The sequence below is a fragment of the Purpureocillium takamizusanense genome, chromosome 3 (genome assembly GCF_022605165.1).
Source record: "Purpureocillium takamizusanense chromosome 3, complete sequence".
Taxonomy (NCBI): Eukaryota; Fungi; Ascomycota; class Sordariomycetes; order Hypocreales; family Ophiocordycipitaceae; genus Purpureocillium; species Purpureocillium takamizusanense.
The window spans coordinates 256,052-271,265 of NC_063070.1; the positions used below are offsets into that span (position 1 = coordinate 256,052).

Genomic DNA, 15,214 nt, shown 5'->3' on the forward strand with positions numbered 1-15,214 from the left:
CTAGTGGCTAGGGGGCTGCCCGCCGTTTGCTATGAAACCGTTAGTCTGGCATTAGGTGACGACCAAGAGCGCGCTACGCTAGGCGAACACTTACACTGACTGTACATGTTCTGGTTAGGCTGGCCGTAGGGCGAGTGAGGCTGGTAGCTGGGGTACATGTGGCTCGTGCCGTAATCAGGCAACGGTTGTTGAGGGACGCCACCAGATGGAGGCGCGGGATACTGTGCCGGCTGGTAGCCGATGGGAGGAAGCTGCACAGGTCGCGAACCGTACGTAGAAGTGGGTGTGCCGTCCGGGCCCTGAGGCTCACCACCGCCGTTCTGTGCAGCTGCAGCCGCCGCTTGCTGTCGCTGACGTTCCTCTTCGGCCTTGCGCTGAGCCTCTTCTTCCTTCTTGCGCTGCTTCCACTCTTTGCGGATTTCTTTGAACTCTGTAATAACCCTACATTAGCAAAACAGTCCCCAACGGTGCCAGTGGCCGAGCATCATGGACCGAAGCGCGCAGCGCATCCAGACGAGAGGCACCGGTTGCACCGGCAGTACAGTCAGGCACGACAAGTCTGGGTTCGACTGGTCGCCAACCGACTGTATGCCCCTCTCAAAATCAAAGACTCGCAAAATCACGGAATTCAAACAGCTTGCAGGGCGCTCTCCTCATAACCGGGGTCCGCCGCACGGCAATGATGGGAGAATTTACCTTCAGGGGTCCGCTTGGGACCATGCGATTGCATAGTCACATGAGCGTTTAAGTGGTTGAGAGTGCCATAGGCCTTCTCGCAGCCATTCCAGCCACACTTATACATGCGCTCGATTTCCTCATATCGTCTACGGGGCCGCTTGTGCTGTTGGGCGCCGGGAATGGGGACGAAAGAGTATACCTGAGCCAGGAGTTAGCTCAGTGGGCTCCCTTTGGACCGCCTGGGGATCGAGATTCTCGCAGAAAACGCGTGGCCGCCCGTGTTGGGACCTGGCCACAGGCGTGACAACATGGTCCAACAGCGGGGCAACCACCGCGACTGAGCGCGTCCCTCTCACTCCCCAAGCGAACCTTTCACTGTTCGCTTACCTGATTCGGCCTCTGCTGAGGCGGTGCCGACGCGGGCTGCTGGGCGTAGACTGGGTGGCCCGGTGTAAGGGGAGGTCCTCCATGTTGCCCGTACCCTGTCCAGTCCGGTCGCGGTTGAGCGTACATGCTGCTGCTGGGATGAGAGTAGCTGTGCGTCATGTCAGGGTTGGGCGCGTATGGAGAATGCTGCCCGTAGGGATATGTTGGACTGGGCGCCGCGATGGACGGATCTATAGGTACATCGCTGTCAGAATTGACCGGATGGGCTTGATGGATTCGCCCATCCTGCTGGGGCAAGGACGGACTGTTCTGTTGCTGAGCCATACCGCCGCCGTTGGTGGTAGTGCTAGCCTGCTGGTAGGACCGCTGGATGTGCTCCGGGAAGGATCCTGAACGCGCCGACGGAGGGTAGACACCGTACTCAGACGTGGGAGTGGCCGAGGTCGGGTAGTTGACTTCTTGTTTGCCGGGGTAGTGAGCAGCAGACGCGTGATCTGCCGACGAACCTTCAGAATTGGCGTCGCCGAAGTTGCTGGGATAGGGCGAGGGCAAACCTGACTGCGAGTATTCGGGTGCGCCGCGGTCCATAGAGCTGAAGCAGTCGGGGATGCGCGTCGACGAGTCGCCTTGGATGATGGGTGAAGGAATCCGGGGATATGGACGCGAGTTGATGTCGCGCGACCGGCCGAGTCAATGATGGTGAAGGGAGGTAGTTCCGCGACGGCGCCGGGAACGTGGGAGGGGCTCCACAGGCTTGCTTTAAGACGGACGCAGGACCAGGGACCTTTTAGGTTTGTCGCTCGAGCCACTTTCTTTCGGACTAGCAGAGAACCAGAGGGTTGGCGTCCGATGGCCTTTTTGGCGGTTCTGGGGCAAGCAAAAATGAATGCGAGGCGGTCGGAGCAGGCCTCGGAGGTGGGACTGGGGTGAAGATGTTTTGTATGTATAATGAAGGTCGGGCTCCCGTTCTCGTTCTCGGAGGAAGCAAAGTGGCGCTGGGCGCTTTTTTTTATGTGCGATGGCGGATTATGTTTTCAATGAGGGCGAAGGACACCAGGAACTAGGCCGAAAGGCCTGGCGCGGATCTCGTCTGGGGGGTAGGCCAAGGATGCTTGCGCTCGTCCGTCCGTACCCGCGATCAGTGGGAAGGAGGTCGAGAGAGGCTAAAATGGCCCTCGTACAGATTGGGGAGTACCGCACTAATATAGTGTGGTAAAGAATGGGGTCTGCCGAGGACCCAGGTTGAACTGAGTCTAGCGCCCTGACTCGGAGAGGAAGCCAGAAGGGGGTGGGGAGGGGGCGTGTCTGGAGACAAAAACTGGGCTCGAGGCTGATGAAGCGCGCGGGCAGGCGAGCGCGGCGAGCAGCGTGTCTCTGCCAGGGCAAACACTATCGCAGCTGTGGCCGCGATGGACCGTTGCGTCCCGAGCGATCGATGGGCACGCGCGCGTTGGTGCGAAATCTAAACAAGCGTGAGAGGCCCTGATCTAGTGCGCCGCGTCGACACTGCGTCGACGTCGGATGTCAAAGATTGAGCGTGATGGCACCGATGGCAATGGCGATGGCCGTGACGGCGGGGAGGGTCAGGGTTCCGAGCAGTGAGCGGCAGTAGCAGCAGCAGCAGCAGCAGGATGAGGGGGGTTGTTGCCACGGGTCGAAAATGCGACAGGCTGAGGGGACCTTTGCTGAAAATTCTTGCCCTACGGTGCTCGGTGGGTGACTTGCCGAAGGTTGACCGGATGATGATTGATGATGGGGTAACGGACGGAGCGAGGGCCAGTCGGACAGGCGATGGCGAAGGCCGACGACGACTCAGTGTGCACAGGCGTATATGGACAGGCGCGCGCAACTGACGCAGGCGTGAGCGTAGAGTAAGGTAGAGAGCCAGGCGATGGAAGGCACGGACAGACTGGCAGGCAGGCGCGCGCAGGCGCAGGCAGAGGTGGGCACGGGTTCCAGGGCAGGGCGACGAGGCCGAGCAGCGGCGAAGAAGCAGTAACTCCGTGTGTGCGTGAGCGAGTGGGTGAGCGCTGCGCGAGAGCGAGAGTGGGACCTCAAGCCGTGATCAGACAGGGAGGGCTGGGCTGCGACCACGGTTCCGTGCTCGCAGCGGATGTCGAGGCGTGGGGGGATGGAGGGATGGAGGGATGGAGGGATGGATGGGTGGATGGATGGGTGGATGGAGGAAGGTAGGGAGGGAGGGAGAGATGGATGGATGGATGAAATGGCGCCCACGCCAGCCCGGACTGGTGGGATTTGCGCTTATCGACGCTCGCTGTGTGGCGGCGACGGTGGGTACGTACCTTCATCACTTACCTTTCACCTAAGGTACGTGCGCCTGCCTGTACCTTCTACGGGGCAGCTCATCAGCGCGGCCAGGGCAATCACCCTGCGGGGGAGGGGGGGGTGCCGTGCCAGACCCGGCCAGGCAGTGTCGAGGGAAAGAAAAAAAAATTAGAATGGCCTCAGCTGCTCCGGCACGCTGCTTATCCCACCGCTGCTTGCCGCCGCCTCACAACGGGATATACCTAGACTGCAGTGGGTTTGTCTGGGCAGACTGGGTGTGGATCGGATACGTCCAGCACGTAGCATCCCTTGTGCCTTGTGGAGGACCAATACCCAAGGTCAAGTCGCCGCCAGTGGCAGGTGCCGCTGCTCTACATGCACGGGCGTGCTCCAACGTGGATGGGAAGTCAGAGCGGCTTCCAGACAGACGGGCAGGTAGGCCGGCAAAAAGGCAGGGAGAAAGAGAGAGGGGGGGGGGTGGAAATCGGGTTATTTCCGTCATAGCGCGAACGCTGAAAAGTAGCATTTGCCCTCACAGCGCGGCGCGCATGGTAATTCCCCGAAGACGGTACCTTGGGCGCTCCGTTCTCCGTACACAGGACTGGACACTGGTCTACGATGGATGCCTGTGGGCTCCCTGCCAGGAGGGATTGAAGACGCCAAGTGGGCTTCTCCGCCTCTTGTTGCCCGTTTGTTTGTTTGTTGGGTGTTATTCTTGTCGCTGCGCTGCCACCGCCTGCCTGGCCACGCGCGAAGAAGGCTGCTGTCGACTTCCCCCCTGGACTGACTCGCGTGGCAGGCGCAAAGATGACGAGCAGGTGGGAGAAATTCCGAGAATGCGTTGGGCGAGAGCGGCGGAGTCCGGCAGCGAGGCGAGTTCTTCTAGAGGCTCGGTCCAGTGCAGCGTTGCAGGGAAAGGTTCGGGCTGGCGGCCCACGAGTCGGGAGATACAAAGCCGTCCCCGCGGCGTCACCGACGACGTGGGTGAGATGGCAGCAAGCTTTCAGGAGGCTGCTGCGACCTGCCTTTTACTCACAGTGCAGCGGAGGGCGTGGGAGGCGGGTGGGAGTAGGTGGGCCTGCGAGTGGGAGTGTGCGCGGGCATGCTGGCTGGCTGGGATAGGAGGGGGGCGGGATGGACGTCCGAAATATGGGGGGGATGGAGGCCTAGGTACTGTAGCCATCTGGCTTAGGTACTAACCTTGGTACTTGGAAGGGTCCACTACCTCTATGGATGCCCCCCCCCATGAGTCCAGAGGCGGCGAGGGCAACGCTGCACCGCACTGCACCGCACCGCAGCCCAGGCTCGGCCAGGGGTGGGGACAACAGAAAAAGAGGAGTCAAAGCGAAGCACGCCTCCTTGAAGGCCACCCATACTGTCGGGTGCGATTTGGAAAGGCCAAAGACGATGCGAGGTGCTGCCCGTTTTTCGCATGTAAGTGAGTCTCGTCGTAATAACTGCCTACCGCCGCGGGCGCTCAGAGTGCAAGTGCAGAGGGCGACGACCACGTCCACGAATGATAGCGCGTCTTAGATACCTACTAAGGTACACACTCACGCAGGCTCCCTGTGCACCGCGCTGCGCTGGAACATGCCTCACCCGACTGCTGCACCGCGTCATCAATGCACCCGCTGCTGCGGAGGCCCCCCTCCCCCCGTCAACATCCTTTGTCGTCGGCAACCCGCGTGCTGCAGCAAAAGGCTGCACGCACTGGCCGCACCGGCGGTGGGCAAGGTGCGAATTCGTTAGGTACCTCACCTCACGCTCACGCGGGTTTCCCACATTCGTGCACCCGAGCAACTCGTCACCACCTGGCCGGTTTCAGCAGGTCCCAGAAGGAGTGTGGCGGAAACGAGGCTTTTCCCCTTTCCCCCTTTTTCCTTTTCCCTGCGGTGCGGATGACCGGGAATGATGGGTGGCGATTGCGTGCACCAAAGTACCCATCGATTGCCCATTATCCAAGGCCCATCTCCATCCCCATGCTCTCCTCCGTTGTGGTATCATGGCATCCCTGCCCGGAGGCCCCCGACTGCTCTCATCGGCGACAGGCGACCTGCCACACATCATCACCTGCCTCCCGCGCCGGAGTTGACAACAGCCCGACCGGATGCTGTCTGCCCAGCTCCCCATGTATACATACAAATGTGCATATATAGTGTATGTATTTGTTGGCCAATTCGGTCAAGGCTGTCTGTACTCTTGCCCCAATTGAGCCGTACCATGATTCAGCAGCCATCGTCATGGCCTCCTCGAAAACACAAGCAAGAGTCGAGGCGGCGGCGGCGACGACGAATGCGGGCTCCACGCGTTGGTGGCACAGACGGGTATCTTGGCTGGATCCAACTGCCCCGCGAGTGGCCAGGGGTAATAGGTTGCCGTTCTCGCACCGAGGGGCGGCCAAGAAGCCGGCCGGTCGACAGGGTGGATGCTTGCCATGGGTGCGTTGCGTTGCGTTGCGCCTCAATGCGATGCCTGCCCCCGTCTTTCCGCCATCCCAGGGCCTTGGAATGCACGCAGCGAGGAGGAGGCCCCCCCCTCCCCCCATGCACAGTGCGCGAGCGTCGCCGTCACCCCCGGCCATCAATCACCCTCCAGACTCTGTGAGATCTGCGGCCTTTTTTTATGAATTCCATTTTTTTTCTTCTGTTCTGTGAGCTAGCCGCTCCCAATCAGCGCCCGCATGGCCGGGTCCCACCATCGGCTGTACACCTCCAGGGCCCCAGACTGGCCAGGCCAGGGTAGGCGAATGCACCCATCTCACTGGCTCTCGGGCCCCAGGTCCTGGTTCGTGGGTACCGGAGGGGTTGAGGCGTATCGATGAGCGCCTTCCGGATGCTTGGAAATTTCAAGTGTCACAGCGCGGAGCAGATGCCCTTCCGAGCGCTTGCGACTGGCCCGTCGGCCGGCCGTGGGATGGAGGGACCTTCTGCAGACGAGCAGTTGCCTACGCGCGTGAATGGATGCGCGTACCTCTACAGTTGTCGGTCCGGCCAGTGCAGTGGGTCGGGGCACGCGGCCGGCTAAGCGCGACTTTGCTCGTCGTCGACAAAGACCCGGCAGCGGCCAGTGCAAGTCGCGCTCGTGGGCGGGCAACAAACACGCGATGGTGCGATGCGATGCGATGCGATTGATCGCTCTGCCGTTTATAGTCAGTGCGACGCACCAAAGCAACAGCGAACCCAGCCAGCTGGTTCCCAGCACCGCGCTAGTCTCAGGGGCCAGCGTTGCCCGCTTGGGCGTGCCCCGGGCGCCAGGCCAGCCGCCCGAGGCCAGCCGCTCGATATTCTCCGCGTTCCGTGGCACAAGCGTTGGAGCCCGCCCGCTAGCAGCCCTAAGGTAGGCGTGGTTTGGTCCCTACCTTACCTTAGCATCCTAGGTACCTTGGTAGTAAGGTAGGCATCTGGTAGGTTATGCTGTCTGTGAGATGTCGCCAAGCTGGTGATGGCCTCACAGGCGCCTCTCCGTATGAGTGGCATAGGATGTCTAAGAACGACCAGTGTTCGGCTCGAGAATGGCACCCGGTGACGCAGACCACTTAAGCTCTCTGTCTGGCGCTACAGTTGTCGACAAACGTTTCGTCGATCTGTGGCGGGATGACTGCCGCACGCCCCCTTTCGTCCCGTCCAGCATCCATCATTCAACTGCCCCCATGCTGAAGTGTGCATGAAGCAGCATCCAACCAGGTGACTGCGAAGACGTATAGAACACGGGAGCTGCTCTATCAGTACACCGGCGATGCGTCTGTCCGTCTGTCCGTCTGTCTGTCTGAGTTTGTGTGTGCATGTGTGTGCGCCCGCTCGCGATGTCTCCTTCCGCTCCCATCGCAGCTGGGCTTTTGCAGATTGGGCACGGTCGTGATCCGCCAGCCATCTTGACCCGGGCTTTCCAATACCTAGTAGGCCGGCCTCGGGCTCCTCGTCTCGATCACGCCGCCACCTCGTCGACGCGTGCTGGGTGGACACGACTAGGGTCGGGCACGGCCGAGCATATCCCACCGCCGCAGGGGAGAAACCAGCCGTCAGCCGTAACTGTCCTCAAGCACCCCAACTTGAAGGGCCGGGGTCACAAGCGCCAGCGTCGACCCAACGCCAAGGAGCCCGGCCTACCCCTACCACGCTATCCTCCATGTGTCCCGGCGCTCAACCTGAATTAACTTTACTCCAACTTCCGGGACTCCGGACCTCAAGCAAAGCAGGCGTCTTCGTCGTCGTACTTCGTATCCACCACCCATTCCCCAATCGGGCGTTCTGCTTCGGGAAAAGGGCGCGAGCTTCGTGGGCTGTCTGTCGTGTCTACTGAATTGTTGAACAGCTCCCCCACCAGCCAGCGGCCCACAGGCGTCTCAGAGGACGGTCAGCAATGTTTCATCCCGCCTCTCACGCAATTGGAGGCATGGAAGCTGCAAACGTGTGGCCAGCGCCCATCCATGCCTCTCTTACCAAGTACCCCTGTGTATCGACAAGCCATCTGGCGGTCGCCGACTGAGGACAAAGATCGAGATGCCCTCCCTACTTTGAGAGATCCAATCACATATGATATTGCATGGGCTGCGCTGGGTTAAGACTAGAGCTATCTCCCACGTGTTGTGGTGATGAGAGGAGGCCATTGACGATGCTGGAACGCAGGCAAAGTGGAAGGTCTGCCAGGGGCCAGTTGGGCTTGAATGGAGACACACATCGTCCCAGGTGGACCGCCGTCACTTCGTCAAGTACCAGCTACGCCGTTTAGACCATAGGTGCCACACTTCGAGTACGTATTTGCTTCGCACATAAGTACACAGTACTTGGCACCAACAGCACGGCAAGGGGCGTCTGTCGCGGGTTGTGGGCAGCTCCAACCCGGGATACATCAGGGCATGTGGGCAAACAAGCGAGCAGGCACGACCTGCAGCCACACAGTTCTGCAGCAAAACTGACTCCGGGCTCGAGCTTCATGCCAAATGCCCAGGCTTCCCTGTCATCCGCCCCTGTGCCACATTCACATACTTGACATTCCGGCCCTGGCTGGTTACCTACAGCTCTAGTACAAAGGTACGGCGGAGAGAGGTTTCATCAAGGGTCCTCAGTAATGGGATCCAGTCCGTACTAGGCCCTTCGAGATGCCCGCCCATCGCCTCCTCTTGTGTTGAACGTCATGCGGTCGGCTCGCTTGCCAGGCGACACACAGCTGACCACATTGGAGACGACAGGCACCAGAGGAAAAGGACAAGAAGAAAGTCTTTGCATCGAAGCGAGGGCATTGGCTCCCAGCCTCTGCTGCAGTGCTGCACGTCCAGCTCCCCACGTCCATGCCGCTTGGCCGACGCCGACCAAGCTGCTCACCGCATTGTTCCGACCAGCCCACCGTCATTCAGGTCACACGCTGTGCCGCGGGGTGATCCATGGATCCGTTGCCCGCTCTTTCTCGTACCACCAGAACGAGGTGCCAGCGAGTGCGCGATTGCACCCACCCGCGACAGCAAAGGATCCACGTGTTGTTGGCAAAGGGTTTTCGTACAACGTGGAATCTTGACCAAAACTGCCGCGCAACGACCTCACGTGGTGAGTACCCTCGTGCGTCGTACCTTGTCCATTCTAATTGGCGTGCTGCGTACGGGCAGTGACGCCCTTGTGCAACGTCGGTTCCATCGGGTCGTGTCTCGAAGCAGCCGCCGATCCGACCAGTCCACATGCAAGCGTCTGACCGGGTCTCCACGGAGCTGGTACGTCGCCACATCCCGACTGTCGATTCATCGTGTCCCAGCGGCAATGCTCAATCATAATAATGGACATTTTGCCGGGGACTGGCTCTGACTCTCGCCGCCTACAACTACAAGAGCTCACGCTCCGCGCCGCTGATACCAATTAGCTGTCACTGTAAGGCTCAACCAGTGTCCCGAGCAGGGGCGTATACCGGGCTGCGAATGTTGCGCAGGTGCCAACAATATGACCGGCCTGCAAGGCATTTCCCACCCAATCGGTCGATAGATAGACTGCCCCTCGGAGCGACCAAACCACTGTACGGCCGCCAGCCGAGTCCTCGAGGCCGGAGTCTTCGTTGCAGAAGATGCCACGGTTTGGCCCTGAGATACATTGCGACACGTTTCCCCCTTGCAGAAGCGTTAGAAGCCTACAGCTCACCCTGGCGAGGCGTCTCGGTACGGAGCACGATTACTCAAAAAAAAAAAAAAAAAAATCTCCAGGTGCCAAGACCCTATACCACAGAATCGCAAGGCAATGACGTTGAACGTAAGCAGTATCGCCAAGAGCCTCAAGCCGCACTGAGGTGCCATGTCTGTGAACCGGCGGGATCTAGCGAACGGAATGGGGCGTGTGGCGTGAACGCCAGGCACAGAGCCAGGGGTGGATTTAGCAGGCCAAAAAACCGCAAGCCTGCATAGCCAACCCCACACGACCTTTGGAGCCGCAGGACGCGAACAGGCAGTTGCTACTAACTACTACTACTACTACTACCACTACTACAAGTCTCATCCCACCCTGACGCTCGCGTCCTCGATCAACTCCACCTCGGACGGCACAGAATGCGATACACGTGCCTGCGCAAACATTCATCGACGCTGCGTGTGTGTAGCCTTCGAGACTGATGTTGGACTGCGGGCTGCGCGTGGACTGCCCGACCTCATGCATGACAGCCGATGACTACAAGACGCAGAGGCATACCAAGTAACGCCAACCACCCTTGGCCACCTCTGCGCGTTACGTGCGATGTCTGGTGAGGATCCTGGTTTGGGTAAGTCGGAGAAAATGACATTGACCAGCCGTGATAGTGGATCAGAAATAACGGGCCACCGGTTGATATCCACGCCGGACCTTAATTACCACGATGTTTGCAACCAAATGGTGAGGGTCCACATCCAATGCCCGAATAACTGTCTGGCTCCTGTTGTCAAACGATTGAGTTTCGGATTTGACTCCAGTCCTTCGGGTAACAAAGCTTCTTCCCACAACGGGTAGTCGGTGTCAAGCTGGGGTTCTCTCAGCTAAAAGCAGCTCGGGCGGTCAAATTAATGAGGCGCCCCTGACTCTTGTCACGGAGGGAGCACCCACACACAAGGCCAGTCAGACAGAGTGACGCCCGCGATTTGATATCGGTCGGCGCATCAGCCAGGTATCGGGCCGCGGTTCCACTGTTAGGGACGATGCACATTCTCGGAATCAGGGTCAAATGTCAACAAAAGCGCCGATGGTGACCTCGTCCCCCACTTGGCAGATCTTGGTGCGCCATGCACCCTAAATACGTGCACGCACTACGTTCGTGCTTCTGGTATCTGCGTTAGTGGATCTGCGGATGGCGTCCGTGGTGGCTAGAGGTCCGTCCGAGCAGGACTTGCCAAGCTCAACGACGCGGGCCCCGCGCCATGGCCACTACCTTCACTACTACTGCCTGCTTGGGGCGTTTTCAGGCTTCTTTCTGCGGCTCTCGCAGCCTTGCAGCGCAGATGGCATGGCGAGATCCGCACCCTTCGCCCTGCTAAGTCGCCCCATCACTCCTGCAGTATTAGCGTACTACCGCGTATCAGCGTGTCCGGGTGTCATCTCGTGGATTCTCCGCCAATGCCAGGGCTCATCGCAGGAAAGGATCCAGACTTGTACAGTCACATCGCGATACGGAGTCCCAAGGAGCTGTCAGGGGTCATCACGATCGGTGCTTACGGGAAGGTCGGCGGCTGAAGGCTGCGCCGTGGGAACACCAGCTCCAAGACGTCCCGTGACAGCAATTAAAGAGCTGTTACAGATGATTGCTGACTGCAGAACGATTCAGGTCAGATCCAGACGAACCATCATGTACCTCTCCGGGCAGGCCATGCACGATACAACCGTGCACCACGATTTTCAGGGGCAGGAGACAGCTCCAATGTAGCCGGCGGTTGTCTCTTGGTACCAGAAAGTCACATTTTACAAATGGCATCCCCTTAAGACGTCGTCGGCTGCAGGATTGCGGCAACGAGAGGGGGCTGCCTCGCCAGAGCCTTGGTTTTCACTGGTGCCTTTCACTAAGATCTTGCATGAAGAGTCTGGCGCCAACGTTGATCGAAGACAAGCCGCATAAAGGCCTCCCAACATGTCACTCGGGGCTCTCTTCGTGACTAAAATCAATCAAAGGTCGGGATACCCGTTTTCACCTGTTTTAATGAACGGCAAGTCGGTCCGACAGGTCCTGGACAGCATCGGGAGGTATTTCCACTGTCGAGTACCTTCGCCCGGCAGGCCTCTGCAGTGACAACACAGTTGTAAATGTTCCATTAGACTGGCCCCGTTTACTGACGAGAACAGGAGCGGCACTACGGTCAAAAGACTTCTGGGTCGGCACGGTTCATGTACCCGTACGATATCATGGTGTATCGTTCGAGTCCCGGCCCGCCCGCGAGATGTTCACTGGGCGAAGACATCGGTCAAATCGACAGATGGCGTCCTTGCTCGCACTACGTGGTTTAGCGGCCGAGGCAGCGATCTGGAGTCGAGCAGCCGTCTCGCAGGCTGGGCGACGACCAAGCTCCAGTGGAGCGGCGTGAGAAACGGTGGCGTCCAGGATAGAGCGGCGGCGCGGTCGTCGGCGCGTCTGTTCCCGAACGACGGCGCCCGTGGCTCGGGCTGGTCAGCGACGCGGATAGGCTTTGGTGGCCCATTAGTAGCCACGGCCATGGCATCAGGGACGGCCCTAGACGCGGCGCGCGTCCCGGTGGCCAACGGTAGCTCCCTCGTCTATTAATGGAGAGAAGACGACAACGGGCAGCGGGGCGCGACAGAGCGATGAGTTCAACATCAAGTCGTTGTTGCTTTGAAGTCGCCTCGGACAGCCCAATGGCCGGGCTTGTGGCAATTCAAGCCTGTTCTCCTGAGGCAGCCAGCTTGGTTTGCCGCGGCCGTCGCATAGCATCCGGCAAGAGGCCAAGGGCCATTGATTGAATGCGTGTTGTGGACAGCCATGGCGGGACGCACACGCCCCTGAGGGTGGCCACGCCCCCGTCGTGTCGTGTCGTGCCGTTGACCTGGGGAGCGGCAGAGAGGAAGCGCGCGGGCGCGGCGCGAGTCGTGAGCGTCGCCTGCCAGTGTTGACTGTTTCGGTTGATAGCATGTGTTCGTTGGTTTCCGATGCGTTGACACGAGTTGAGCAGGACGTTGCAAAGCCTTGTCAGCAGGTGCCGCAGGGCAGCATCGCGCGATGCGGAACAGCTGGCTAACCGAAGGTATTCGGGGGTGGGTACGTGGTCCGGGGAGTGCCCTGTTCACTAATCTCGGGACGACCGACTGGCGAGCCACCCGTGAGTGACCTGCTGGCACTGCGTGTACTGTGTGGATGTCTTGCCCAGGCTGTCTTGTTCTGATAGGCGCGATCGCCCAAGCGGCCGGTCAAAGAGGGGGTGTCGCGATGGGGGGGGGGGATGGATGGATGGATGGATGAATGGTGGTGGTGGGTGGATGGATGTGGGATGGATGGATGGATGGATGGTTGGGTGGGTGGGGTGGATGGATGGTGGTGACCGAGCCCAGCCACTTTTCCCCAAGCCAAGCCGCCACGCCACCCCTCCTCCTTCTCCTCCTCCTCCTCCTCCACCTCCACCGCCCGCCGAGGTTGCGGCAGAAGCCAAACACCCTGGACCAAGAGGAGCTGACCGGATTGCCGCGAGCAGAAGCAGCAGAGCCAGGATGGCAGGGTAGGGCCAGGCAGGGCAGGGCCAGGCCAGGGGCCATCAAAGATGCGTCATGGAAAGGCGGGCAGGCATGCTGGTGGTGGAGGAGGAGGTGGTGGTGGTGGTTCGTTGCCACTGGCAGGCAGGCAGGCAGGCAGGCAGGCAACGAGCGCGGAGTTAAGCCCCTCGGTCATGGAGCTTTCCCGCGATACCTCCCGCCCCAAACGACCTCGTCGCTTCGGCGAAGCCTTCAGGTGGCGACTCTTTGCGCACGATCCATGAATTGGCTGCGTGGCCCGCCTCTCCGGACCAGAAGCCATTCATTGAAACGGGGGACGCGAGAGCTCGCGCGGAAACAAGGCTTACGTGAAAAGCGACGTCAGTGACGACTCTCGACAAGAGAAGACCGCCGGCGGCTCAACGTCCGCTAGTACAAATCCATTTGGAGGCTTTCCTCACCCATCATCGGGGCCGGGGCCGATTTCTTGTGATTGGCCGTCTACGGAGGGACTGGAGAACGCACAGGACATGATGCAACGACATGGTCTTGTTCCGTGGGGCTGGATTTGGTGGTTCACTTCCCCTGAACCCCCGGCACCTGCAAGCGCGCAAGTCATGGTTGGCGATCCGCGCTCTTCGGGGTCGTCAACCGGGAGTCGCCGACTTGGTGGACAGTGCAAGCAGGGGTTTGCGCGCGCGCCGCGGGGGGGGGGGTTGTGTCCTCAAGCGGGCACGCACGCGCAATGCTTGCCTTGGATCTCGTTGCGGTCCCCGGGAGGAGGATGGTGGCGATGGAGGAGGGAGGGAAACACGACGACGACGACGACGACGACGGCGACGACCAGGACAAGGACAACGAGCGCCACCATCACCATGAGTTCGGGACTCTGACGAGCATGCGGCACAATTACATCGGTATGTGTGCAGCGTCTTGTGTGTTGGCTCGTGCGGCGTTCGACAGCCACAGCCACCTACGCCTATCGTCTGCTTGCTCTGCCGCGTCCAGCGCATGGATACAGACAAGGAAGGACATTCATACATATGTACGCACATGCAGAGCTGGCCATGTGAGATTACGACACGTGCCGGACCCCCGTCCTCTTGTGGCTGGCCGGTCGGGCGTGTTGCGCCCGAGCCTGCATGCAGGAAGGTCTGTATGGAGCATGTACAGTATGTATGTCTCTCTCTTCTTACCTGCCTGCCTCTCTCTCTCTTCTTCTGCGTCCTGCTGCTGCCGTCAACTCCGCCTCTCCCTGGGCTGGGCTGGGCTGGCCAGGCCGGGGCTGCAGGCGCGATGAGCTGGGGAGGGGGGTGAGAGGAGGTGACACGTTGCGTGCGCGCGGGGGTTATTGTTCAGCCGAAGGGGACCCCCCGGACGCATGCCTGTCCACATGCCTGTCCGCCCTGTGCTTGGCTTGGGCTTGACCTGGCTGGCTGGCTGGCTGGCTGGCTGGCTGGCAAGGTATTATTATGTATGGTAGGGCACACACATTTCCCCCCAACCTCTGTTCTCATGTCCAGCAGGTAGTGCTACCCTACCCCAGCAAGGCCGGGCAAGGGGACGACGACGATTCGACGTCGAGGTTCCTCTCTCGCGTTCAGCAGCAGCGGGCGACGCACACACTCCGCGGGTCCCGGGCAATTGCACGGGCGAACTTTTTTGCTTTGACCCATGAGGGGGGGGCTGCTCTTTTTTTCTTTACCCTTGCGGTGGTGGTGGTGGAGAAGAAGAGTATCCCAAGGAGAAGCCAGAGACGAAGGGGGGGGGGGGGCGAGCGAAGGGGAAAGGAGAACGAAAGAGAGAACATGCTTCGTTCGACACTGTCCTATGCAGCGGTACAGTACCAGCCAGGCGTAGTATATGTAGGTGGATGAATGAGGTGGGCGACGGATGCTGCAGGTGCCGTCACACATGTGGACATTACCTGGACTCGAATTACGGACTTGGGCGTCGGGCGGGTTTTTTTTTTTTTTTTTTCAATTATTTCATCATCACACCGCAGGCCACGATGGGCTCTTGCGGCGCGGGCGCGATAGATACATACATACATGGATGGGCGTGTGTGCCAGCCATGCCTGTTAAGTCAAGTAACTTACGTTAGTACCTACGCTGGTCTGCTTGCTTGCTCGCCCGAGGCCTGTCCTGTCAAGGCTCGACCGCAATTACGACAAGGCTCGGCCGCCAGTGGCACGAATGCGCATGGGATGGCAGGCAGATACGTACATAGTATG

The 15,214-nt window shown here is 59.9% G+C and overlaps 2 protein-coding genes across 2 annotated transcripts; one reads left to right on the top strand and one right to left on the bottom strand.

Annotated features, from left to right (window-relative positions):
• On the bottom strand, nucleotides 1-1,653 carry CON7 (C2H2 finger domain transcription factor con7; the record flags this gene model as incomplete). Its single annotated transcript, XM_047984753.1, has 4 exons — nucleotides 1-29; nucleotides 95-430; nucleotides 697-877; nucleotides 1,066-1,653. 4 exons carry the CDS (start codon nucleotides 1,651-1,653, stop codon nucleotides 1-3), a joined length of 1,134 nt encoding a protein of 377 aa, XP_047840728.1.
• Nucleotides 1,654-13,096: 11,443 nt separating this feature from the next.
• JDV02_003607 (uncharacterized protein) lies at nucleotides 13,097-14,287 on the top strand. The gene has a single exon (XM_047984754.1). The coding sequence runs from the start codon at nucleotides 13,726-13,728 to the stop codon at nucleotides 14,278-14,280; it is 555 nt and encodes a 184-aa protein (XP_047840729.1). The 5' UTR covers nucleotides 13,097-13,725; the 3' UTR covers nucleotides 14,281-14,287.
• Nucleotides 14,288-15,214: the final 927 nt, after the last annotated feature.

What these genes read in the sequence shown, in the direction of transcription:
- JDV02_003607 (XM_047984754.1), top strand. Translation starts at nt 13,726, where the DNA reads ATGCTTGCCTTGGATCTCGTTGCGGTCCCCGGGAGGAGGATGGTGGCG.